The sequence below is a fragment of the Chaetura pelagica genome, unplaced genomic scaffold (assembly GCF_000747805.2).
Source record: "Chaetura pelagica isolate M959 unplaced genomic scaffold, ChaPel_1.0 scaffold547, whole genome shotgun sequence".
NCBI lineage: Eukaryota > Metazoa > Chordata > Aves > Apodiformes > Apodidae > Chaetura > Chaetura pelagica.
In genome coordinates this window covers 377,516-404,382 of record NW_009953806.1, presented here as the reverse complement: position 1 = coordinate 404,382, position 26,867 = coordinate 377,516, and the positions used below count along the sequence as shown (strand labels likewise).

Below are 26,867 nucleotides of genomic sequence, written 5' to 3'. Positions count from 1 at the left end.
AATACTGTCAAAATTTTAACAGTATCTGTGTCTCTGTGTACTGAAAGCTAAATACAAACTATCATTTTCTGAACATGATCTTTAATCATTTTGGTGCAATGTTACAGCACCAGTGCTGAAGTTTTGGAACATTTAAGCCTACTTTCTCAGGCTCTTTCAATTTTTACTAATGAATTTCATTTAACAAGTAAGTTAATAGCCTTTTTATTTTAAAGAGGTAAAATATATACACACACTACAATTCTCTAACCTCTTGAACAATTTATCAAAGCTATTCAAATTAGTACAATGGCATGAAATGTTACCCTTGACACAATACAAAAGAGAAATTGTTTCCAGACAAATTGGAAAAATCTTTTAATGCCATCAAATTTGCCTAATGCAGTCTGCAGGTTAATCTGTAAAAGGGCGAGCTGCATGTTTGCCCATATCTTAATATCTTTAGCTGTCAATGTATAAATCAGTGCTGACACAGCTTATTTTAAATCATCCATATTATACACAAAGAAAAATCTTTTAACAGTAGAGAAAGCACTTGAGCAAATCTTGTCCTACATTAGCTGAAAGGCAGATTTCTTCCACTAGACTGGCAGCAGTTCTAGTACACCTGAAAACTTCTGGATACCGTCATTAGTGAGTTAGTATTACCACTACCTTAGTGAAGGGTGAGTTCGATCTTCTTACCAGAAAGATTACTTTGTTTGCACTGAACTAATGAGCTGGGTTTGTTTTAGGGCAAGGGAATCTCGTGGACAGGAAAGGAGAAATATTTCCTAGTTTTATAAATTATTGTCTTTGAAAGATAGTACATTCTTTATGTTTTAGATCATCTTCTATCAGTTATAACCATGATATAAAATGATCAGACACGCACCATGAAGAACATGATAAATATTTTTTTGAGCCATGAAAGGTACACGACTCTGAAGACTGTGTGCATGGCTTGAATAGCAATTTATGGTATTTGTGTTAAGGTGAAGATATCCACTGCACATACAATCCAAACAGAAAATTAGACAATATGTCACATCCAGTATATCATTAACTTATGATGTCCCTCTAACGGATATATGGAGCAGTCTGAATTTTTTTGGATGAGACTAGTTTCTGACAACAAATTGTGAGTGCTGCAACTGCTATGATTTAAGACATCTGCACGAATAATAGAGAAAGAAGCACATATTTCTCTAATGTTAAGATACGCTTTATAATTTGTTTTTAGCATAACGACTTCCGAAATCATGCAGAAATATCTAGAGTACTATAACGAAACTTTTGTCACCGCTAAGTTATTGAGCATACCAATAATCCTAACTGCATTTTCAAAAGCATTTTTCCCCCCAGTTTTGTTTTTTTTTCCTTCCTTAAAACACCCTGAGAGCAGAAGCTGATAGGACATGGACCAGTAACTCTGGCCCATCCTTCTCCTTCCTTCTCCCCAGTCTCTTTCATCATCTTTCCCTCTACCCATCTCCATGTTGGGTCTCTTCTATGTGAAGATCTATGTCTCCATCCCTTCAGAAAGTCACTATTCCTTTTTGCCACCCCTTCCACAAAGCCACGGAATACCTTCAGCAGTGTGGCTCCTGCGAAGCTCATAAAACACCAAACAGCAGCTATCACATTAAAAATCTTTCCATTATAGCAGAGAATTCATTACATTTTGCACCTGTGCCTACAACACTACCTGGGTATTTCACATACCTGCTAATCTACTGCTATTTAAAATGTTAGTGTTTATTGAGCTCAGCTATAAAAACTAGCAAGAACTAAATAAAAAGCATTCAACAAATAAGAAAATGCCTGCTTTAAATGTTTTCTTATTTATTGCTTTTGCTGAGAGATCTTACACTGCAGAAACATGTTGTTAACTTGTATTTTCTTCCCTTCTAGCATATGTTGGCTAACAGATAATGATAAACAAATATCTAAAAATAAACCTGGTTATTCCAAACAAAGAGCATTTAATAATGAACAGATTGTGTTGCATATATTTGAAAACTACTACTCTCATACGGGGAAAAAAAACGTATCTGAATCTGAGAGAGAAAATCTTCTTTACTTGTTCCTAGGGGCTGTGCTAAAAGTTAGGGCAGTATCAGTCAACCTGTCTGCCTTACTCGCTTGTTCTTGAGGACACTCCATGGTACCATACAAGGCAGGCACTGTGCAGTTTACTTTCTTCTTTGTTCAGAATCACTTACATTTTCCTCATGTATCAACTTAATGGTAAACATTCATTGAGGAGTCATCAAAAACAGTCAGAAGTCTTTCTAGATCAGTAGCTTCCTCCCTAGTAAAACTTTCCCCCCCTCTAATTTTAGCACGTTGAACACTGGATTTCATATCATTAGCATTTTTCCTTGGGAAAAGAACAGAGCACACACTATTTATCACTAAGACAATTTTTGGAAATAGTCACTGTTCTTAATGTCTCCTTGTATTTTTTACAACAGAACTGGTATGTTTCCTATTTCTCTATTCCCTTCTCAGTTTCAATTTTGAGAGGAATCAATGATTGCAGAGGCATTAGCTGAGAAAGATATAACAAAATCATGTAAGAATGTATGCTATTCTTATCAAGATTCAGAGAACTGCTTGTTTCCCATGACTATTACTGTTTATTGCAATCACTTCCATTTGGAAGTAGTCTTTTTTCTACTTGCTCTTTTATTTGCTAATGTAGTTCATTTTATTCTTTATTAAATTTTCCCTGTAAAACATATTGAATGGGTTGGTTTTTTTTCCCTAATATACACAGTATACCAAATGATTAACCTTTTTCTTTTACCCCAAAATTTAAAAGCAAGATTTGCAATACTTCTAAGGCCTACCTGCTGAATAAACTAGAAGGGAGAAGAGATCTACAGTTCAACTGCTCCATCCTCTCAAAATTGTCTAGCATCCTATTTAGCTAAATCTGAAATTATATTCCAGGAGCAAAAAAAAAAAAAAAAGAAAAAAAAAAAGTCAAAATTAAACAGAAGAATGCCATAAAAAAGAGGATGAATGCAGAATAAACAATCTGTATGCTATGTGATGCAAAGATCACATCAGCATGACCTCCCAGAAATCAGAGTCATAGAATGGTTAAGGTTGGAAGGGACATTAAAGATCATCAGGTTCCAACCTCCCTGCTATGAGTAGGGACACCTCACACTAGACCAGGCTGCACAAAGCCTCACCCAACCTGGCCTGAAACACCTCCAGGGAGGGGACTTCCACAACCAATAATATCTAAATAATGCAATTTGGCTATCAAATGACAAACAATATCAAGATTATCATAACATGGAGGGCAAATACATTCCCGTTGCAGCATGGAAGTTATATTAAGCACACAGCCATTGAAAGATCAGTTAGAATTGTTTATTTAAATATCAATTAGAAAATATATATCTATAGAACTATTTCCACTTATTCTATCTATAAAAACATCCCTTTGCAAATCTCCTTAACAGGCCTATAGACCCTAACTTTTCCATGAGACTCAAATACTAAGCAGAAGCATAGACTACTGTTCTTTAAAATTCAAATCTTCAAGAGGATTTGCATTATTCTAAGTACTTGACATAGCCAAATAAAAGTTAAGGAAAACATTTAATCCAGGTCTTCCTACAATAGAGTTTATCAAGTCAGTTCAAATTAGTCTACCTCATTTTGCTTCATATTATCACCAAAAAATCTATGGGAAACTACATAAACCACAGCAACATTTGGTACTTTTCCTACTAAAAGCAGAGGTCACATTTTTCATTAGGGTAAATTCAGATAACACACAAAACTTTGTGTAGGTATTGGTACTTAGCAGATGAAATCACATTCTACTTCAGCTGCCTAGGTTTTATTCAACTAACCTTTAATGTCAGTCAAATAAACTTAAGACAGATGTTTAGATTCTATGTATTTTAGACTCTTCCTCAGTGGTTTAAGTGCCAAAATGAGACTTGCAAGAAAACTTTTGATTCACATTTTAAGGTTTTCGATCTGCAACTCCTCTTCAAAGCCAAATGCTCACCTTTTAAAAGCACAATTGGCATTGACATGACAATTGACATGACAAATTGAATTTGTTGAATTTGTTTTCAGTATGCCAAATTTTAGGAAAGTAGTGTGTAATGAAAAGAACAATTTTAAAAATACTATTGAAATGGTCAACTGTCAGAACAGGTTTTTTTCCTGAAGGCCACAAGATCACTGACCTGTTTGGCCACAAGAGACACTAGAGGCACCAGTCCCTTTAGGAGGCATCAGAAAAGTGTACCTATTCCTTTAATCCTCCTAATTTTTTACTTAAAAATCTTAAGCAGACACTGAATATATTTAACTAACATCTGGTGAAAACTATCTTAATATATACCTGAAATGCAGGTGGCTGAACAGACTACGAGCTAAATTAAGATTCCCAGTAAGAACAAGAAATACACCTATTCTAAATTGTTAAACACATCTTAGACAAGCAATGTGTTTGGATTAGCACTTGTACTGGTAAGCAGACACATATAATTCCAGTTGTAGTGGAATTTTGTGCATGATCTCAGAAGAAAACAGTAATTAGAACATCTTCATCAGGACTCTTCTTTTTGACTGATAATAAAACTGAACTTCAGAAAAAAGTCCAATAATTGCAAATCATTCCAATAATGAAAATTAATGTAAAATTCAGTTATGCCTTTAGTGTCAATGGGAGTTTCTTATCTTTCACAATAGACATAGAAGTGGCACCAGGGCTATACCAAGCTATATTAATTACGTTTCTGGACAAAAATTAGTATAATGGGAAGGACTTATAGTGGATACTGGTGTCTGTTTCTCCCTTTACTAATTCTCCATTTTATCAGCCAGTTTAAGCTGCGAAGCTACTACATTGACTTGTAGCCTCTATCCTTGGCGTGACAGCTACTGTGTCCACAAATTGCTAGGAAAAAATGGCACTATATGGACACAAAGGCAGCTGAGACTAGTTCAAAGTAAGGCCAGACTGTGACAAGAAAAGTCGGACACAAGACACTTGCAAGAGATGTGATGAAAATACTCCATAAAGTTGGTGTAGTCCTTGCCATCCTCTGCTAAATATCGATTATACAGCAGAAGAGAAAAATTTGTGTAATCCAATCAGGAATATAGTAATATAATTTTATCAAAATGCATCACATCAGGGGCCAAAGTCTACTTCTGAAAAACTGAGCATAATACTATTGCTCTTTCAGTAGTGTTTCACATTTGTTTGCTTTTGCCTAGGTATTTTTCCTCCTAGTAACAACATTCAAGAAACAACCCATTCAATTTTATTATCTGGGCAACTAAAGCATTTTCTTACCATCTTAACTACAAACAAAATTCCAGAGGTTGGGGAGATTTTAAACATCTTTCACATCCAGCATGAGTACTGTATCACCAGGGAAGGTTCTGAGACCATCATTAACAACTACATTAAAAAGTCTGTTTAGTTCCCAACTGATACGATAATCTCTATTTCTTTTTAGAAAACAGTGGGTGCCACTGTGGTCTCTGAAGAACTTAACATCTTGGTGAGTATTTATCTTCTTGAAAAAGTAGTAAGTTTGGAGTAACTTTCAGAATTATATCTTCAGAATTTGCACCCCAATTTCTGTCCAGGGATGTTGACTCAGCCACTTCCCTGGGCAGCCTTCTAGTGCTTGATAACTCCTTCAGTAAAGAAATTCTTACTATTTTCCAATCTAAACCACCCCTGGCACAACTTGACAAATTCTCGTCTTATCAGTTATGTGGGAGAAGAGGCTGATCTCCACCTCGCTACAATGTTCTTTTAGGTAGTTCACTTCATAGTTTCCTTTGCTTGCAAAATGATGCCTTCTGTATCTATCACTTATCAACTTTCCCCTTAATTGTCTTGATTAAGGAAATAAAAATAGTAAAATTATCATAATCTTTTTCTAAGTGTAATGTCCAAGACTTGATGGAAGGCTAGGGTTCAGATCTTCTTGCCTAAGCTTTTTGAAAAGCACAATGGTCCGATCAAGTTACATCAATGCTGTGCTAGAATCCACCCAACTCAGTTTTACCTCTGATACTCACATCTGTACCTCACACAAAAGGTGATATTCCTTACAGCAACATAGGTAGCTGTAAGATTTATGTGATCACAATAAATTATGCCACAAATACGATTTGGACTTTGTGGCAATGCTATGGCCTTTATTAAATATTTTTTTTTTTGGTAATTACCACCCCAAAGAGAAAGGCTTTAGAAGGCAGATCTACTGTTCTATGCAGGTTTTAGACACAATTCAGGATCCTTAACCTTGAAAATATACACCAAGATATAAATACTATTTTAGCTAAAGATTGGCATCCTAATTCAGTTTCTAAATGGAGCTACCTCACAATATGTAACTATATTTACTACATTCTAAGATAGTGCCCTGAGATAATCCTCAATGATGCTGGTATTGTTACTACCAACGTTTCTTTCTGCAGCTGTATCAATTTTCAAATATAGAAGACAATGCAGAAAAACACAGGCCACTCTTTATAGACAAGCCTCTTTTAGGCTATGAACAATGATGGGACCAGTTCCGAATAGAAATTCCTAAGACATCAATTAAATAAAGTAACAAAGCTACTTTGAGAAGCACTAGCATGTTTTTCAGCATAACAGATTTGAACAGAACAGTTTTTCCATTGAGATGTGGTAGGATTTCACTGCAGGGAAGAACCGTATCATAAAGATGATTAATTAAACCCACCTAAAATTTCTAAATACCATATCAAGTAGGCCATACTCTGACATTCTGCTAAGTCTTTAAAAGAATGTCCTTCTAACCAATTTGTGTGCAGCGCTGTGGGCAGTAGAATGAAGCAGAGTCCATCACAGAGATGATGAGAAAGACATAAATGCAGTGGGAGCTCCCTATCCAGTGCTCTGCCCTAGGGATAAGTCATCACGCCATTGCCTTTGCAATCACAGAGCACTCTGTTTTCCAAATAGTGCAATTAGAAAGTTCATCTTTCTTTTAATGCTGGCAACTTAAAGTATTTCAATAGAAATTACATAAAAGCCTAACATAATGCCCTAACACTTCCCTGTTTTTATTGATGCTACATAAGATAACAATCACATTTTTTCACAGCTACATCACACTGGCAGTTTCGTGGTTTTTCTGGAACCCACTAGTGTATGTTCTGTCTTTGTTGGTTGTTTATGAGTTCTCAGCTTACAGCAGGGGTTATAGCTCTTGAGTGCATGACCTTTTATTCCCTACTATACAAGTTCACCACAGGTCGTTTAGCTCTTTTAGTCCACTAAACTCATCTACCACTCTAAACAGAAAGTCAAAAAGTCACTGCTTTCCTTTGTCTTGAATCTCACATATTTCCACATCTAGGAGCTATAAGAATTCAAAACTCGCCCATGAACTTCAGGGTCATTATCTCCAGGAAAGTAAGTATATATCTTTTAGAAAAGAAGAAAACTGTGTAAGAAAAGTAGTCATACAAATACAAAAAAATATAAGTAATAATAAACTAGACAATACCTGACCTTTCTTTTTTTATAAGCAAATAAAACCCAAACCCTTAGACCTGTGGCAAAATTAATTTTCCCACATGAAACAATGAAATGTTTTAAATAGCCTGACATTCAAATATTAAACTCAGGTTAACATAATGCAAATAGTTATAATGCTTCAGTATATTCAACACCATTTGAATGTTTTAGATTTCATGTAAGGTAATTTTAGCATGCTCAAGATATGTTGAATCATTTTGCCAAAACAAATGTTGAGTGTTGTTATGCAGAGATTCTGCAAGCAGTCACAAAAGTGCTTAGGAGAAAAGAGATCCGATACCACAAAAGGACATTGTATTGACAAAGCATTATCATAGGCAAGAAGGATGAAAATACTTACAGATTTTTTATGTCTACCGCTCCTCGGAATGCTTTCCTTGGTATTGCTTGAATCTGATTTTCACTAAGATCACTAAGGAAAAAAAATAATTAAACTTAATATCTGCCATATATATATTTTCTTCTGTGTATAACAAAAAGAACGTAAAGGAAAAAATGGCAGCCATTACAGTTCAGTGTTTCCAATAAAGCTTATTTTATTACCTTAACTGGTTTGCAATTGAAGAAAAAGAAGCAGCAATAGTAGTCAAATTAGTTTACCTGTTTTATATTATGTAGGTCCTTTGCAAAATGGCAATACATATGCCAAACAAAAAGCAGAAGCATTACATAATGTAACCGTGCAGGCCAAACTGATTTAATTTTTAAATGATTGATGTCACTTTTCAACCCATTCCAAACCCATGACATCAAATGTTTTAAAGTATGTTCAGCTTTATGCAAGGAGGAATGAGAACCAGGCAAAAGAACAAGTAGTGAGCTCTTGAGAAACAACTATCAAGCTGTGTAATGTCTGAGATCAATATATTTATGAATTTTGTTTCAGAGGGGCAAGCAACATATGTTTTAAAAAAAGGTGTTAAAAAACAGCCTGCAGCAGATATCTAATGCTCCTCCCCCAAATCCCTCTGTGACCAGCTGTACCAGGTTATTTTAAACTATTATCTTTCTTAAAAGAGAAATTTTATTTAAATTCTTATTCAGGATTATTTGTTTATATCAGTAAAAATTAGCAGCTCTTTTTCAAAAATATAGAAATATTTTTGGCCTTCACAGTTCCATTTTCAAAATAAAATACAGAGAACTGAAGTAAAGACAGTAATAGAGAAGACAGAAAAAAAACCCAAACAAAAACCTAAAAATCCTAAATTACATTAGAATCCAGGGCTTTTCCTTTATTCTATATGCCATTAACAAGGGATGCAGCACAACAGGAGATGCCCAACACATGAATAAATTATTGCTATATCTACATCATGTGCAGTTTGGATTTTTCCACTCAGACAACAGTTTAGAATCATAGAATGCCAGGTTGGAAGGGATCATCTGGTCCAACTTTTGCAGGTACTACTATAGTTTATATGAGATGGCTCAGCAGCCTGCCAAACGGAGACTTAAAACTGTCCAATGTGGGGCAATTCACCCCTTCCTTTGGAAGACTATTCCAATGTTTGCCTGTCCTCATGGTGAAAAATGTACCTCGTGTCCAATTGGAATGTCCCAGAAGCACCTCGTGCCCATTACCCCTTGACTTTTCCAAATGACTCCTTGTAAATAAGGAGTCTCCATCTTCTCGGTAGCCATCCTTTAAGTACTGGAACATGGTAATAAAGTCTCCCCAAAGCCTTCCTTTCTCAGGGCTAAACAAACACAGTTTCCTCAGCCTCTCCTCATATATGACAGGTCCTTTAGTCCTCTGATCATCCTTATGGCCCTTCTCTGGACCCTCTCTAGCCTGTCTGGAGCAGGGGACCAAACAAGCACAAAATAGAGCAGGATGATGACTTCTTGATCTCAGCTGGTGATGCCCTTGCTGATGCAGCCCAGCATCCTGTTGGCTTTGTTTGCCACTACAGCTCACTGTTCACTCATGTTGAGCCTGGTGTCCACCAAGACTCCAAGTCCCTTTCCACAGGGCTGCTCTCCAGCCATATGGATCCCAGTCTGGGCTGGGTTATGTGTTCCCAGGTGCAACACTTTACATTTATGCCCACTGAGCCTGCTAGCCCATTTCTTCAGCCTGTCTAGGTCATCCTGTAGGGTGGCTCTCCCTTCTGGAGTGTCAACCTCTCCACTCATCTTGGTTTGCTACTCTGGAACATACATACCTACCACAAACATGGTTCACAAATGTCTGAAGGCCTTCAAAGGGACAGATCTACTTTGATGTCTTAAAATTATGAAATCAGACCATCTTTTGGAGGCCTTCAGAGATGCATCTCTCTATAGATAAAGTGGGGAACACAAGAAATTATATGAAGAGGTTTGAGCGTCTGAAAAAATCAGAAATAAATCAGATGCATACAGGCTGTCTCTGCTAGGGTTTTCAGCCCATTTGAAGAGCAGTTTTCTTGTAGCTAACAGGATTTTGCAAAAACAAAATCAGAACCTTCACTACAAAAGCACATAAAATACAATCCGGTCCCTAACTGGAGAAGTAAATGTTTGCAATAACTTGCTTTTTAGAGTCATCTTCTGGATGACCCTTTCAGAGACAGCTTTTAGGAGAAATATTGCAACATGATGCATAGAAATGACAGATCTAGCTCAGATGAAGTGGATATGCAAGAAACAAAAATAAAACTCCACCCTATCCAACTTTAACAAAATCTGTATCACTGTAATTCTTTTGAAAATAATTCTATATTCATTGACAGCAACTTAGTTTTATTCAAGTAATTGCTAATTTATGGAAAACCATATTCTATTTACTGAATCTTTCATAGGTCATGCATCTAACTGCACTGCAATATCTTGCAAAGTATCTTTAAAACTAGAAAAAAAATTACTATTATTAATGGTGTGTGAAAAAAGAGAATCTGTGAGCTGTGATTTAATTTTCAAGCCACCTAAGTAATCTTGAAATGGGATATGACTACACTGCTCTGACAATAAATTCAATGGCAATGAATGAAAAAATAGCCTTCAGCATTTGTTACGGTAACATGATTTAACAGCCTACTTTCTTCCAAAAAAATTCCACTGTAAGTATAAACAGCAAACATCTGTATTTGCACTTCTGTTTAAATGGATTATACATTTTACCTATATAAAAATTGTGCACGAAGTGGTTAAGTTAGTAATAGTGACTTGTATCATTATGAATGATCATTTTTGAACACTGATAAATGTACATATCTATGTAAACCACTGCCATGCTCATAAATACATACTGCGTAAGATAATGGGAAAAGGTGCATTATGCTTCTTATGACAGTTAATGGAGTATCATGATTCATCATCTAATATAATTAAAAACTGGGCAAGATGAACAAGATTGAGAAAATATGCAAATTATTTTAAAAAATCTAAGTAGAAATATCAATGGTCAAGTTTTTTCTTCCTGTGACTACATGCAAAACTTGGCACAAATGCAAGGACTTACAGGTAGCAGCTACTGAGCCAGGTTCCTCAATAAACACTACTATGAGGTGGCACGTGCAGATGTATATCTGTGTGCATCATCTGCAAAAGAGCAGACTAACTAATCACTTATTCACAAAGTCAACACCATTTCCATGTAGCATAGGCTCATAAAGACTGAAGCAGTGTTCCCTGCTAATTTCAACACATTTAAAATGCAAACTACTTCACTGCCAAGGTTCCCCACCTTGCTGTGCAAGACATTGTTTAAAGCATCCCTCTAAATACAGAAAGCTAAGGAAGATTGGCAAATGGCATTTTCCATCATTAATGTTTTTTGCAATGTATCTGCTGGCTTGCAAAACCTTCTTGGAACTGTTTATATAACAAAAGTGTAAGTTAACAATTCATTTCTTCACTGCAAAATTCTACCTCTCATTAGAAATATGATTTTCAACACACAATTTATATGTACTTCTAGCAGGAACATTTTTTGTAATTATTTATTGATTGGTTCAAGTTTTCATCTGCTCAGTCTAAGAAGGTTTCCTTATAAAAACCTTGAGGAGCTTAAACAAACATTCAACTTATTCTTCTTGCTTAAATTATACCTACATTTCACACAGCAGACAGGGCTCAGTAAGAAGTTGCTGTGTGGTCTTTTTTTATGATGTTTTAACCTGAAGGTTAGGTCTGCATGTCTAAATCAGACACAAAATGATTGCATCTTTTTTTTTTTTTAAATTAAAGTAGTTTATCCACGTATTCAAACACAGCAATAAAAACAGAGAAATACTATAGCCTTTATAAGATCTGTAATTAAGTAAGTCCTGGAATTATTGTGCTTAAATAAAATACAATTTCCTTTTCAACAAACCAAGTCAAAGTAATTTACATACAGTGTATACTGATAATCACATGTGCCTCAGCTTAAACTCATTTCCAATGATTAAGGATTTGACACTGGTATTTTCAATGACACTAGAGTAGAACTACTAATTTTAAAGCATGCCTGAAAGAAGGTAGATATCTGTATGTCACAAACTGATGAAATAGGAAAAAAAAAAGACAAAAAACCTCTCAGCCCCATCCTTCCCCCCCAACATCAGCTTCATTTTATGGATTCAGTAAACTTTTTTTTTTCCTTCAGAATACATTAGCGATCATAATGCAGTATGGTTTGTGGAAACAGCAGAAATACCTTGCCAAAACCTCAGCATTACTGAATCCTTTGTAAGAACAGGATGGAAATGGTACATTTCTATTTATCATATTTACTGGTTACTAGGTAGAAGTACATAAGAAAAAAAAAACAAAAACAACCTAGAATCCTGCTAACATCTGAAATTCATACCAATAGAATATAGTAACCTATTCCTACAAAACCCCCCAAAAAACTTATATATTTTATCTAAGGATGAAGCCCTCAGATAAGCTGATATTAATAAGCCTGATAGAGTGCTTTCTCTCTTAAAAAATGCACACAGTACTGCATTGCAGCTCTTTTATTACTCACCATATATGGTTCACAGTTGAATATCCCATTTACCCTTAACAGGAGTGCTATATTTTTAATTATATAAATTGAAACACCACATATAATATACATATAATACACTGTTAAGGCTGTATTACAGCTTTCTTGTGTGGCTAAAACCATTCTTTGATCCTAAACAATAAATCTTTTGAAGATGGCAAACCTGCTTGTAAATTTAATTACTTCTAATTTTATTTTCCTCTATGGTTTAACCTTCCTCTGTGTCCAACCAGTAACATCATAAATCTATACTGCCATTCTCTACTTTCTAAAGTACTGGGTACTGGGAATGAAAAATGTGTCCTGATTTTTAAAGGAAAAGGCAGAAATATCAAGTCAAACTAAGCACTGACTACTTATCAGTTTATTTATGCTAGTTCATAAAAGGAGCTCAGGAGGTGGCTATTTCATGATCAGCATCCTTAGTAATCATTTAAATATATCAGACACAAATAAAGTGAGCCTTACTTAGTACTTCTTTCTTACTGGAAGACAACAGCTTTAATATTAGGTAATTATGTTCTGCATGAAATCCCTAATGCTTATACAGGGCAGCAAACTCTCATAGGTAATGAGACTACAGGACATTCAAATAAACTGAATGAGAATTTCTTCATATTATTTGAGTATAAATCAAATATATGAAGTTGGATGCATGAATCTTCACGTGGAACACAAAGGTGGTGAAAAAAACCCACCACATATTTTAAAATACAACAGGATAGTTCAGTTGGGAGAGACCTACAATAATAATCTAGTCCAACCAGATCATTTTGGTAGAACAAGTAACAGCTTCTTTTTATGAATGTAAGTATCACTTAGATATTCATCACAAAATAATAAAAATACTTGAATGGTCCTTTCTTTTTCAGGTGTTTTCATTATGATTTGCTTTTTCCTCAGTACTATTCAGTGTTCCAAAGCCTATGTGTATCTGAGTACACCTGAAAAAGTACAGAATCTAGGAGGCAGGGAGAAGACAGACACCACTTGTTCATTAAGGAGCTCCTGGAAGAGACAGCCTGTGAAACATGCTCTAGGCTTAGGCTTCTGACTGGATTTTGGACTTCATGATTCTGTGAGGTCTTACATGGCCTGAGAAACTTCTCCAGCCAGTCACCTTAATAAGACATGTCATCCAAAATCTCAAATTTCAAAGCATAATGCAGTTTTGCAAGAGCTATCATTTATTTCAATGGTTTTGATGTTACAGAAAACAAAATACTCCACTACACTGGAAGGTACTTAAGACACCAGCAGTAAAACCTGAATTCCTGGAAGGAGAGAATATGCTGCAATGTGACAGCCTAAGAGAACTGAGCCTCAGCCACAAGTTTCAATTGTGTCTTGATAAGTCTTAGAAGAAGGATGGAAAGGGATTATTTAATATGATCATTAGCACTAGATGTTGCTTCTGTTTGCAAAAGCTGCTGTAGCATTTGGCTTTCCAAAGCATAGAAGACAGAATGAAACAGCAAAGTAGGGGTTTTTTTGTGCTTTGGTGGATCTTTGATTTGGATTTCACTCCTAAAATGCCAGACCATTTTCCACTTTCTAAATTTGAATAATAATTATGTATTTCTACGCCGTATTAGGTGATTTGCATTATCATGGAAAACTTTTGATTAGATTTCTTTTACTGCTCATGTATCTTCACTTATCATCACACAACCATCCTCTTCAATTGCAAAGTTCCAATAGGCCTAATAATTTATTCTAAGAATTTATTCTTAGACTAAGAGTTTATTCTAAGAATTTTCTGAATGCTACAAAGGCACACTTTGGCAACTAATACTTCTGTTGTATCAGGATAGGGTATGTAAGTATAGAAATTATTTTCAGAACTATGTAATGAGAATTAAACCAATGCACAAAGTTTTGAAGAATCCAGATGCTACCAACCTATTTGATTATGGTATAAATGCAGGGATAGAATCCTAGAGAGATAGTTCCTCTAAATTTAATAGTTCAGGTGAATGGAATGGAATATTTGAAATTCCCTCATGGTAGAAATACATCACAATGTAGCATGAGCTTACTAAACAAACATGAATGATTTATCTACTGTACAACAGGTTTTTATCCCATGTTCTGCAAATATATTAATATATACAAAGCAGCAAGCACCTTTCCTATCAGTCAAATGAGGCTTATCCAGTTAATTGTTACAACACTGACATATGTTTGGCTTTATAGAGTTACCTTACAACAAGCTACATCAACCATATAACAAGTAATGCATCACTTATTTATGAAGATAAACTTATACCCAAGTGGCTTCTCCTCTCCTAGCAAGCAGTAGCTTTTTGGCAGGTCTACATATCAATTAAGATAGACAGAATAAGGAAACATTTAAATAAATATACACTTAACAATTTAGTCTAAACTCTTGTTCTAAAAAAATAATAATAAAAAAACAACAAAAAAAGAACCAAAACCAACAGCTCTGCTGTACCATTATTCTATGACTATGAAATAAACAGTTCAGTCTCCTACTAATTTCAATTTTTTTTTTTTTTATTCTTCAGTAAAACAGCCAACGCAAAGGAGCCTAATACTATCAGCAGTGGCAAACATGTCTCTAGGCATGTATTTCTGAAGATCAAAAATCTGAATTATAAATTCTAGCACTAGTACTGTACATAATTTTTGGTAATTTCTGCAGAATGAAAATAGCATAGAGTGCAAGTAGCAGCCCTATCTTACTTTTTAATAGGATCACATCTTTTGTTTCGAATAAGCCAAAAACTTCAGTCTCAATCTTGGCATGAAAGTTAATCTCTGGGCCACAAAATCAATTCTACTGTACAATATCTCCAGAAGTGCACTTAAATCAATTGGTACCATTTGAAAATAATTGCTTAAGGAGATTCACCATTTATTCTTTATTGTGCTAGAGTGACATAGTGTGGCAAATACTAATTGTGAAATAAAATAGGGGTATTAGGACCCCACATGTATTTTGCTAGAGTCTTCAAAATTATTTTTGAAAAGAAAAGCAGTCTTTGTTAGCCTGTTCCACTAAATTAGTACGTAATTCTCTTCTGTTTAGAACTACAAAATAAAAAAAAAAAAGAAAAACAAGGAAAATAAATAATTACATGTTGTAGCTCCTAAAGAGGAACAGACCACCCACAATTTCAAAGAGAATTGCAACACTACTTCAAATTTGGCTTCAATGTAATCCTTTTGATAGAAAAAGACCCTTGAAAGGAAACAAAACTTGGGACTCTTAAGAACACATCAAACCCCCCTCCCTCAGAAAAGCTCGCTGATTCTTTATCCCCCATAGAGTCTCAAATTGGTCAAGATGAAGGAAAGTCCATTTCCTGACTGTTGTTTGTGATGCATTTCTAATGGCAATACCATCCCCTTAACAGTGCCGGAGACAGCAGCACAGCTGTGAAGTGTTAGGGTATCACTGATACACAACCCTACTTGGAGTTTGCAGAGTGAGAAATGACTTTTAGCCATATGGACTAATATCTCTCATTTAATGGTAAAAAAATGACAATTTAGTCCAGACAATAATTAGTAAAGTGTACATGGTTTTTGTTCATGCATTTTCCCCTCCTTTTCATTTAACTAGGTTGGTATTGAAGGGAAAAATAGAAAATAACTTTCACCTTTATATACTATTACTTCATACAAAAGACCATTTCTGTGTAAGGAAAGAGCGAGATTCTGCTGTTTTAACTCCATCAATCCATGACAGGTGGATGTGGTGATTAATTTTTAATCAACTATTACACTTGATAAGATTTGAAAGTGCACTACAAGGACTTAAAAAGGATAAAGCAAGATGCTGCCAGGTAGCTTTCACTACTTCTGGTACGTTGCACGCTCAGCATATGCATGGGTAAAACATCCATTTGGCTTGGTTTGGGGATCTACTGACATTAAGAATAGATAAGATGGCACACTTAACTTTCCAAAAGACCTCTTCAACAGTGTCTGAAAAATCTATTACTTTTCTCTGTAACAAAACTTATTTTTTAGCAGGATTTTGCAGCTGTAAACGTTTTTAATATTATTTCACCTTCTTTGGAATTGAAATTGTAAGCACTTTTAGGACTGATTGAAAGGTTGTCTGGTATGTTGTCTTTCAACACGTGTGTTTCAGCACATGGTCTACAACTCTGCATATTCTCCTCTGAAATATCACTCAGCATATTGTGCTAATTTCTCTCTCGGTTCAAAAATGAGCACAGCAGGTTCTTGATCCAGCCCCATTGTGCATAGCTGCTATTCCAGTGCAGACAAGTAATAATGACATTCCTGGACCCAGCCATTTTTCATCAAGTGTAGGCCAAGACTGTTAGTCTAATAATGAGATGAGTACTCCAAGTGTTTCCTAACAGTAAAACTAACCTTGAACAGTTTGTCAGGGGACAGCCAAAATTTGGAGAGTAAACTAGAAATGATCCTGCAGACCTTTAATGTTGAATGGCACTGTGCTCACTCTTCCTTCACTTGAGTCAAATGATGCAATTCAGGGACTGTCTCTTGAGATGGGCTGATTGCTTAACAAGACAGATTTATTGTGCAGTCTTAGCTTTATACAATAAATGCATAATATGTGTGAAGCACTGATGCTTCAGGCTTTGAGGCTGTTGCCTGACACTGCCAAAAAGTGCACTAAGAACAGCAAAAGAAATCAAAGCGAATCATAAAAGGATTACCATGCATTATTAAAAATTTGACAACAGCTAAGCTACCATCATAATTACTGCTTATCAAGATGACCCATATTATATCATACCATGGCTTTCCTGGGCTTCATCCATCTGCTTATAACCATCTGTTATTTCTCACACTGTAATATTTTTCACTGAAACACTTTGTTTTGTTCTACAGGGTGTTGCTTTTGGCTTTTTAAATTTGTGTTTGTACAGTGCCTACCACCATTGAGTTTCTGGCCCAAGAACTAGGACTTCTAAGCTGTTCTATGAGTTAAACTAGTAATGGAAATGATGACAGAAATGTGTTTTCATGTTTCATCTTCCACTTCTCTGATAATCAAATACAAAATAGTAAGAAAAATCTCAAGTTATTTAGGTTGAGTCACTGGATAGCTTTTTTGGACTAGATTTTTTATTTAGTCTTTCTTGTGTATTGTGTATGTGCTGGATAATAAAAGCTGATGAAAAGTTCTCAGAAGAGAAGGGAAAATAAATTGTTGGAAAACTTCAGGGCAATTACTGATACGAATACTCAAATATTCAGTACTTGAAGAAGGCCTACAAGAAAGCTGGGGAGGGACAAGGGCATGTAGTGATAGGACAAAGGGGCAACAGCTTCAAACTGAAAGAAGGCCCATTTAGATCAGACCTTAGGAAGAAATTCTTTCCTATGAGGGTGGTAAGACACTGGCACAGGTTGCCCAGAGATGCTGAGGATGCCCCTCCCTGCAAGCGTTCAATGCCAGGTTGGATGGGTCTTTGAGCAACCAGGTCTAGTGGGAGGTGTCTCTGTCCATGCAGGGGAGTTGGAACTAGATGATTTTTAAAGGTCCCCTCAAACTCAAACCATTCTATGATTCTATTTTGGAACTAAAACTTCTCACTGATTAAATTAATAATCCAGAGCTGAGCATCTCAGAAGTCTCAAGATACCCAGCATTCTAGTCTGTTCAAGGGTTACAGGCTCCTCTTTCTTCTTGAACATGCCTTCTTTTATTGTGGCTGTTTCAATCATTTCCCTCAAACCCCTTCAGCTAATCACTTTCCTCTCAATGCTGTGCAAATACTCCAAATTTCAAGAGAAGGCTTCCTGTTGGAAAAGGAGCTTAGAACATAGCACATGTAGAACGGTCATATCATAAAACAAGAAGAATGTACCCCAGCTGAATGCTGGGGCCTTTCAGAATTGAAAACCCTTGTAAACATGGTAAAAATGTACATATGGTTCAAGGCCAGGTTGGATGGGACTCTGAACCACAAGATCTAGTGGGAGGTGTCCCTGCCCATGCAGGGGGGTTGAATCTAGATGATCTTTAAGGTCTTTGTTGTTGGGATTTTTTTGGTGACAGTTAGATTTTATGATTTAGAGGTCCTTTCTGACATTGACGATTCTGTAAAAAGAACAATCCTGGACAAAAACCTGTATCCAAGTGCTCCCAAGTGTAAGAACATGTAAAATCCTATTGCAAGTTATAGGACTGGCTGTACACTATTGCCACAGAACATAAATTACATTTAAACATTCAGTGAAAATTAATCTATAAAATAATCCATGCGAAGCTGAATTTATTATCATTTAAAGAAAAGCTTAAATTTTATTGCTACTTCTGTCATAATTATGCTTTTTTTTTTTTTTCTCAGAGTTACAAAAAAGTTCAGCTGCTTGCAGGAGTAATCATTTTCATTCAGACATTTTTTAAGCTTCAAGTCCACAAAGCTCAGATTTTCTGTTCCAGTAGTGCACTGACAACATCAAAGAGCAGCTGCTCTTAAATGCACTATAAAACCTCGTCTCCCCTCCTTCCTTCAGACCTTTCCCTCTGTCTGTAGGTTTTCAAGTCTTTTTTCCAAATTGCCTTCATACAAAATTCTTTCCCTTCATCATTTTCCAGACTCTTCTACGTAGCTGATGAAGCTTCTGCTGAAGTACATATCTAGAAAAATGTACTGAGAAGCCCTAATGATTAGAATAAGTGATAAAGTGTGTGGCGGGGGCTTTTTGTCGTATGAGGGTTTTTTGAGATGGGGAGCTGTTTTGTTTTGTTATTTAAGGGCACAAAGGCTGTTGGATGGGATGGATCAGTTAAGTGATTGCAATCAAGTGAGAGGACAGTCACAAACTATTGTACACTTCTGTGGTGAGTAAACAGATGACTTCAGGCCAGAGAGCTCTAGGTAAAACCATACAGAGACTGAGGATACCTATGGCAATGGGAAGAAAGAGCTTTTAAAAGTACTTAAAAACCCCTCAACAAATAACGTGTAAGATTCCATATTGCTTCAGGACTAATTCTGAAATACACCATGAAACATCTAAAGACTCAAACTGCCTGTACTTCATTTAAAGCATACATTAAAAAATAAATGGGATTGAAGAAATAAGCCTAAGAACACATGATACTGCACTCCTATCAATAATAACTATTAAAGGGAACAACAACATTTCTGCACTACACAGCCAGGCTTTCTGCTAAAACAGTCTGTGTAAATCCATTCACAAATCTAAGGAATTCAGTAACAGTTTTGCCTGCTCTAAAATCTTAGGACATGTACCTTACAACCGGGTGTGCATGTTATCTGTACTCACTCTCTTAGCTGAGTAAGAACAGATCTCCTCTGAAAATGGAACCAGCTCAGAGCTCTGAGGTGATTGAACTTAAACAGTATTTACATAGATAGCTGAGAAGGTGTGAGGATTTGCTTCTACACATGCTCCACTGGACTTGCTATCTATTGCCATATGGATAATTCCCTCTCATGCTTTTTCTTGTGTTGCAGTTCATATTACAGTATACTGTTTTACAGACCTGCAGCTTATAACATCTGTAGCAAAGGTTTGAGAAATTGATTTAGAGGCTGAAATACAAGCATATCCAATCTTGCCTCTACACAAAGCTATATATCTTTGTTGGAAGACTGACACATGGTCTCCATATGCACTGGTGATAACACAAGCCTGCCAGGCACAGATGTACTTACAGATCCAGAGAGATGCAATCTAATGATGGATAGGAATAACCCAATCATATGAACATTTGTATTTGTAAACCTTAGCTAGTGCTACAGACAGTATGTCAACATTTCACTGCCACATTTCTTGAAGGGTATCAAGATGTTCCTGAGGTATGACAAGATTATCATGAAACTTAATGGTATATAAGATAGAGAGACTGCTTTCTGAAGCACAACTTAATACTTGGAAGTTTTAAAAATTAATTGATCTTCTGGCAAACCCAAAGAAAATTAAATTAAATTAGATACTGGAACCTTTTCATTAGAAGGCTCTGGCAAAACAAAGTTAATAGATGGAAAGCCTTCTGCAATTACAAGTGACAGGTGCATTGCTTTTCCTAAGATTTTAAATCACATCTGTCAAAAGGCCTACTAAAATACATTTTTAAGTCCCTACCAATCTACTCAACTTTTATGTATACTGTAAAATTATTGAAGATATATAATTTAGGAAAGTCATGGCTTTATGGCAGTAGAGAGCTAAGATTTCTATTGTTATACATCTAACATATTTAGGAAAATGTATTAAATCACAAAGTAAATCTGTATCCCATTCCCATTCACTTCATTTATCAGCATGATTTCCTGCCTTAATCCTTAACCAGTGCACAAGAAATACACAATGTGATTTCTCTAGTTTAAAACTAAGATGTTTATAATAAATTCAGGCCAGTTACAACTTTGTTTCTGAGTTATACATTCTATGTATTTCAGGTGATTTTGAAGAGAGGTGGCCATGGTAAGCGGGTTCTATATACACATATTGTTTACCAGTATTGACACCTACTTTGAAGAAACTTTCAAATCAGAAATTGTCTGTCTTGAAAACAGGCAGAACAGTTTGAGTTCAGCTTCTACTGTGCCTCTTACAGAGTGAAAAACTGCTTTCAATCAACACAGGTTCCAATAGTGTGAGCAAAACCACTTATTGCACATCTTCCCCATACCCTTAGACATGCCCAAGTCAATCCTTTACTCCTCACCCCTCACTCACAAAACCAGTGAGTACATAAACAGTACCATTTTTTGACCTTAGAAGTAATCCAGCAATTCCAAAACTCAAAAATGAATAACCCCAAAGCCTCTAATTATAATTTCTGTAGGTTTTTTTCTGTTTTGTTTTGGTTTTCATTTTGTTTATTTGTTATTTTAACTAATCAATAAGTCTAATTTGGATAGGTTAGGAATTATGTATATTTAAAGGAATGATCCTCCCCACCCCCACCAATTTTGAAAACAAAAACTTTACTCTTCAAAGCTCTTAGTTATCTACAAAATGAAAATATATTATACTCTTTAAAGATGGACTGTGACAACATGAAGTGTATATGCTATGATACAGCACCTTCAGAGATGCAGGATGGAAAATTACACTAACTCAACTAAATATAGCTCTCATTAAATGGCGAACATACAAATAATCTCATCCCAAAACAGAAAGCACTGAAGCACGGACAACTTAAAGTATGTGCTTAAACCCCACTGAATTAATTTTAACTACTCACATGCTTAGTGTTAAACACATGATAACTGTTTTTCTGAAGAACAAACTACTTTCTGAAGAAAAACAGTGAGCACATTCTAATTATATGTTTCCCTAATGTAAGGATATCCGAACAAAGACAAAATCCTTCTCAGGGGGAGAGAATAAGTAAAAACAAAAGTTTTCTTTTCCATAACTACTCTATAAATTCTCATCTTACCCCATGACAAACTATCAAATAACACACTATAACATCACAGACAATATCTAAGGCAACTGGCCAGGTCTTTAACAAAATTATCTTTTATATTTAACACAACTTTGGAGCTGCTTCTTACTTTTTTTTTTTTTTTTTGGGGGGGGGGCAGAGTTCTCAGTTACCCTGCAAAATATAATGTGGATTTTAATTTTGAAATTGGAAAGTCCTCACACAGTTTTCCCTAGCACTCCTTATTACAACGCTTACATTATTTTTCTCAATCTTGGAGACACAAATCACCCCCAGACACAGGCCAGGTATAAGAAAGCTTTGGTACAGAAGGGTTGGAACTCAGGAGGACTGAGTATTCGAGATACTAAAGTACACTTCGGCATTTTGTGTCAGGTCTGCACGCCTGCAGAATACCACAGAACTGTGCTACCAAGGACAGCTTGGTAGGTCATAGGTATTCTGGGAAGAATCAAAAATAGTTCAAAAATACACTGGGAGAGCCACAGTAAATGCAGCTAATGATTCACCTCTCACAACAGACTTGAACTGCAGTGGTGCTGAGTACTTCAGATAATCGAAAAACAAAACATATAATCAAAAAAGCAAAGGAACCAAGGAGTCATGAGCATAGATCTACGAATGTTCCCTTCAAAAAAAGATAAAAATATTAAAATATTTTCTCTTAGTATCGATTTTAACTAGATTGTGGGTGAGAATGAAAGGTCTGCAATCTGTGAAAAACAAAAAGATCAAATTCAGCATTCAGATGGGACACAGAATTAAGATGGGATCTGCAGAAAAAAAATTTCTCTGTAGTTTCTTTTGCCCTCTGTTAACCATCTTTCCATCCACATTTATAAATAATGAAAATAAGCTAAATTTTCCTCATTGATGTAATTCACAAACATCTGAAAAGAAAATACATTCAGAAATGTTTTTATGAACAGTTTACCCAAATGTAAATAATGTAGAAAATACTAACTGAAAAAGAGATATTGGATAACCCTATCTTGAATAGAATTAAAATTCTGGTAATCACAAGAAAAAGGACTTAGTATTGATTCAAAGTAAGCATTTAAAGCAGCATGGCCATACAAAATAAACCTTCAGTTTATGTGCATGACATATTGATTTTATTAAGATGTTATGTCCATAAAAATAAATGCTCTGATGAACTTCAAGTTATAAATTTTATTCTCTGAATTTCTAACTTTCCTTTTTCTTTAACCTAGCTGGAATTACATTATAGGTATGTATTACTTATAATACCAAATAACACCTCTTTGAATATAAAACAGGAAGAGTCTTACACAGCCTTCTGCATACCTGTACCAACTTGTCCCTGCAGGGTTTTCTTGGTTTGTTTGTTTTTTCATTAGGAACCCATTTCACTTCCACTGGGACATTACCTTCCATGTGTGTAAATGTATGTATGGTACAATGTCTGACCTGAAGAACCTGCAAAAAAATCTCACAGGGTCTGTTTTCCACAGTATTTTCAATATTCATTATTCCCTTTTCCATGCATACAGTAATAAACAACACAAAAAGAGATAACCAGCTGAGACAGAAATGACATCTTAGCTTGCAGTTGAACAGAGAATTGGTGAAAAATAATGTAAATAACAAAGAGAACTGCCAGACTTTAAAACAATAAAAACAGGATAAAACTCCAAGGTAAATGCACTTACAGATGAAAATCACAACAGATAGGATTACAAAATAAGGATTTCATATTGCTGCCAGGTATGTACAATCTAATACTGATTGCCTTTGTCTTCTTTACATTTATGAGCAGATAGAGATTACGGTAATAAATCCCTATGCTGAAATAAAAGTGAGCCTACTTTTAAGATTAGGAATCTAATCTCCATCAGAAATAAGACATAGATATTCAAATAAAGGGGAGGTCATTTTGCTGTAGGCACCATAACATTCTATATTGTACATCATGTACACTCCTGCGTTGCAGTTAAAAGCATTTAAAACTTCCAAGCTGACAGAAAAAAAGCAACAGAAGGAAAAGGAGAATTCCTTTAAAAGAAAAGAGAAAATCTCAGCAATGATCTTTGACTTCAAGTTGAATTTTGGTCATACATCTCCCTGGAATTTTTCACTTCGCCTTCCTAACTAGTTCCCCTGTGGATTAACCTCTTCTCACCTCTGGGTGTACACACACTGCAAGATGGAGTTGCTGGACAGTTCATTATAACAGCTCCTGCTGTTTCTTCCACTGAAGAGGTGGCACCTCTAAGTTACCATACACAGGCAAACCTAGGTCGACATGTCTCCTAACAATTTCTGGCAGCTTTAATCAGGCTGGTGGTTCATAAAGGTTTCACAGGCAGGGAAAAAAAATAAGTATCGGCAGGAACTTTGAAGCGTTTAACTCATCTCCTTTGGAAACCAAGTACCACTGCGTTGTAATTCACACACTATATTGGTATCACCAAGGGGGGACAGTGAGGGACTGGATTTGGGGTCTTCTTGCGTATGGCACTACTTAAACCAAGAAAGTGTGTTTAAATAGATCACTTCAACTCGCTGCTAGAAAATTTATGTTTCAAACATAATAATAAAGTAGGGTTCCTGAGTTAATACTTCAGTTGCCTGTCTCTTTCTGAGTAGGTGATCCAGCCCAAGGTTTATGAGCAGCTTTGCTTTTACAGCCTCAGTTTTGTAAAGTGCTTGAGGCTGCATGCTTCGATTTTCCAGCACTGCTCTATGTGGCATGGTGGCAAAGAGTGTGAAATTCCATTTAAGTACTTGAAACGGCCTCCTTCGTGTCCAGCAATGCTTCCCACTGCTCAGCTCAGTCTCCTTCCTTGACACCTCTGGTGGTCAAGTCAGAAAAGTCAACAGTCTGCAGTAATGAATGAATACTCCGGGACTCTTTCATAATGGTATAGCTGATTGAGGCCCTGTTTGAGACGCCTTACCTCATTTCCCACACATTTTCTGACTCATTTTGTCTGCCTTTTCTCAGAAGGGTTTTGCCTGTTATATTGTGGGCTAAGCAGTAAACTAATTATCTTGTTCAAATCCCTTTGCAACGCCTCTAATCCTATTAGTTATAAGAATGTGTGAATACTGATTGCACAACTTTAAAAAGGGAGAAACAGAAAAAGAGAGAGAAAAAGCCAAAAGGCAGGATCCAAAAGGATCTGCTAGTAACTTCAGCCTTTTGAGACTTGTCAGGACGCTCAAAACTCCCATTCATCACAAGATGTCACATTAAATGGGACAATTTGTAAGGTTCGTAGTTCGATATTCCCTCTGTCTGTCGCATAGGCTCCAGAGCCACTGCCATTATCCAAGGCAGTTCCAAACCCTTTGCTCACAGCAGAACTTGCTGACCCTTGACTCCAGTTAACAGTTACATTTTCTCTCTTCCCCTTTCATAATGAACTTTTTAATGAACGGGATGACAATATTACAATGTGTCAAAGAAGCCATATGAAGTACAGGAAATGAATGAATGTTAGTATAGGCATCTATAGGCCCTACAAGTCCTATTTCTTTTCTTCAAAGAAGCCTCACAAGTCTTATTAAAAAGCCCTCTCGCCCTCTCCCTCAGCTGAAGATACTCGAGCGGTTGCCTCCTGCTGTCCAGTACTGAGCTAACTTTAATCACTTCTCCTATTTTGCTCACACTGGGGAAGGAGCCAGGCTTCAGTGAAAAGCCTGCAGTCACAGTCGATGTTAAAGAGCATGAAATTTATCTGACTTCCATAAAAGATGAGCTCTGCCCTTCCATTCCTCCTTTTGCTAAGCTGGCTGCTCCGGGGACAGCCATTCTCTCCTCCGAAAACAAATATTTGCTTTTAGCGTGGATGGATGCTGCTGCCTAGGAGAGCCTTTCCCCTTGCTTTTTTAAACTGTAAACTTAGTTTGTTTCCACCTACAAAGAAGACTTGTGGTCTTGGGAAAAAAAATTAACTTTATCATTTAGACATGCTGTTTTGCAAATGAAGGTTTTAAAAATGCAAACAGTTCCTGTTTTACATGAGTAATAAGCTCTGGCTAATTGGTTACCATAGAAGCAAATTCACTAGAATTCTAAGAGAGGAAGAGAAAAATTTATCTTTTTTTCCCCCCTCCTTCCCTGCAGAAATGTCTGTGTCACTGACTTAGGATAAAATACGATGTTTGATTTCTCACAGATTTTATTTAGAGATTTGAGACACTGTTTATCTGATGGAGATTAAAATAAGTTGTATTATTACATAGAAATTCATTATTCCATTAAAAAACCTTAACATTTTGAATTGGCTGTACAATCTTTCAAAATAGTATTTCCATTCTTTGTATAACACTTGCTTCCCTTACGAAGGCAAATCAATGACACATTTGTGTAGAGGTTGGAAGGATAACTCTTATGCTGTATATATTTTCTAAGGATCAATGCATTGTAAATTATCATTTTTAAAACAACTGACTCCGTGACTTTAGAAATGCATATTTTAGAAGTGGTACCACTTCTGTGTCATTTAATTACTCATATATTTCCAATTTAGTAGAGAAATGAAAAGCAGAGAAACCAAAAACAACTCCAGAAGAAATTTACCCCCAAAATATTTTATGTATATAAAAAACTGAAAACTAGTACCAATGTTGTAGCAAAGGGCTTAACAATAAAAAGATTTTGTTTAAAAAGAAATGAAAAGTGGTACTGATTCACTGACCATCCACACTGTGTGGAGTAACTCCATCTAATCCCCAATTGATACTGACAACTCCAATGACAAAGGCTAAATTGGAGCCATAAGTGGGAGTAATGATAGACTGCCACTTCAGTATGTCAGCGATTTCCAGATTAAAATTAATAACACACAAATGCTTTTCTGTAAAGCAGGGAGTTATCAAAGGAAGAGAAATGCTCATTTAGCAGTAACGCTTCTAAAAAATGTCCGAAGGAGGCTGAGATCGGCACCCAGTGCCCAGCAAAGGTTAGCTGTCTATCAGCA

The 26,867-nt window shown here is 35.9% G+C and overlaps 1 protein-coding gene across 1 annotated transcript in view; it reads right to left on the bottom strand.

Moving 5' to 3' along the window:
• Nucleotides 1–26,867, bottom strand: part of SLIT2 (slit homolog 2 (Drosophila)) — a 265,523-nt gene that overhangs the window by 100,879 nt on the left and 137,777 nt on the right. The window contains exon 6 of the mRNA XM_010001251.1: nucleotides 7,893–7,964. Within this exon, the coding sequence (XP_009999553.1) occupies nucleotides 7,893–7,964 (72 nt within the window). The remainder of the gene's footprint in view (nucleotides 1–7,892; nucleotides 7,965–26,867) is intronic.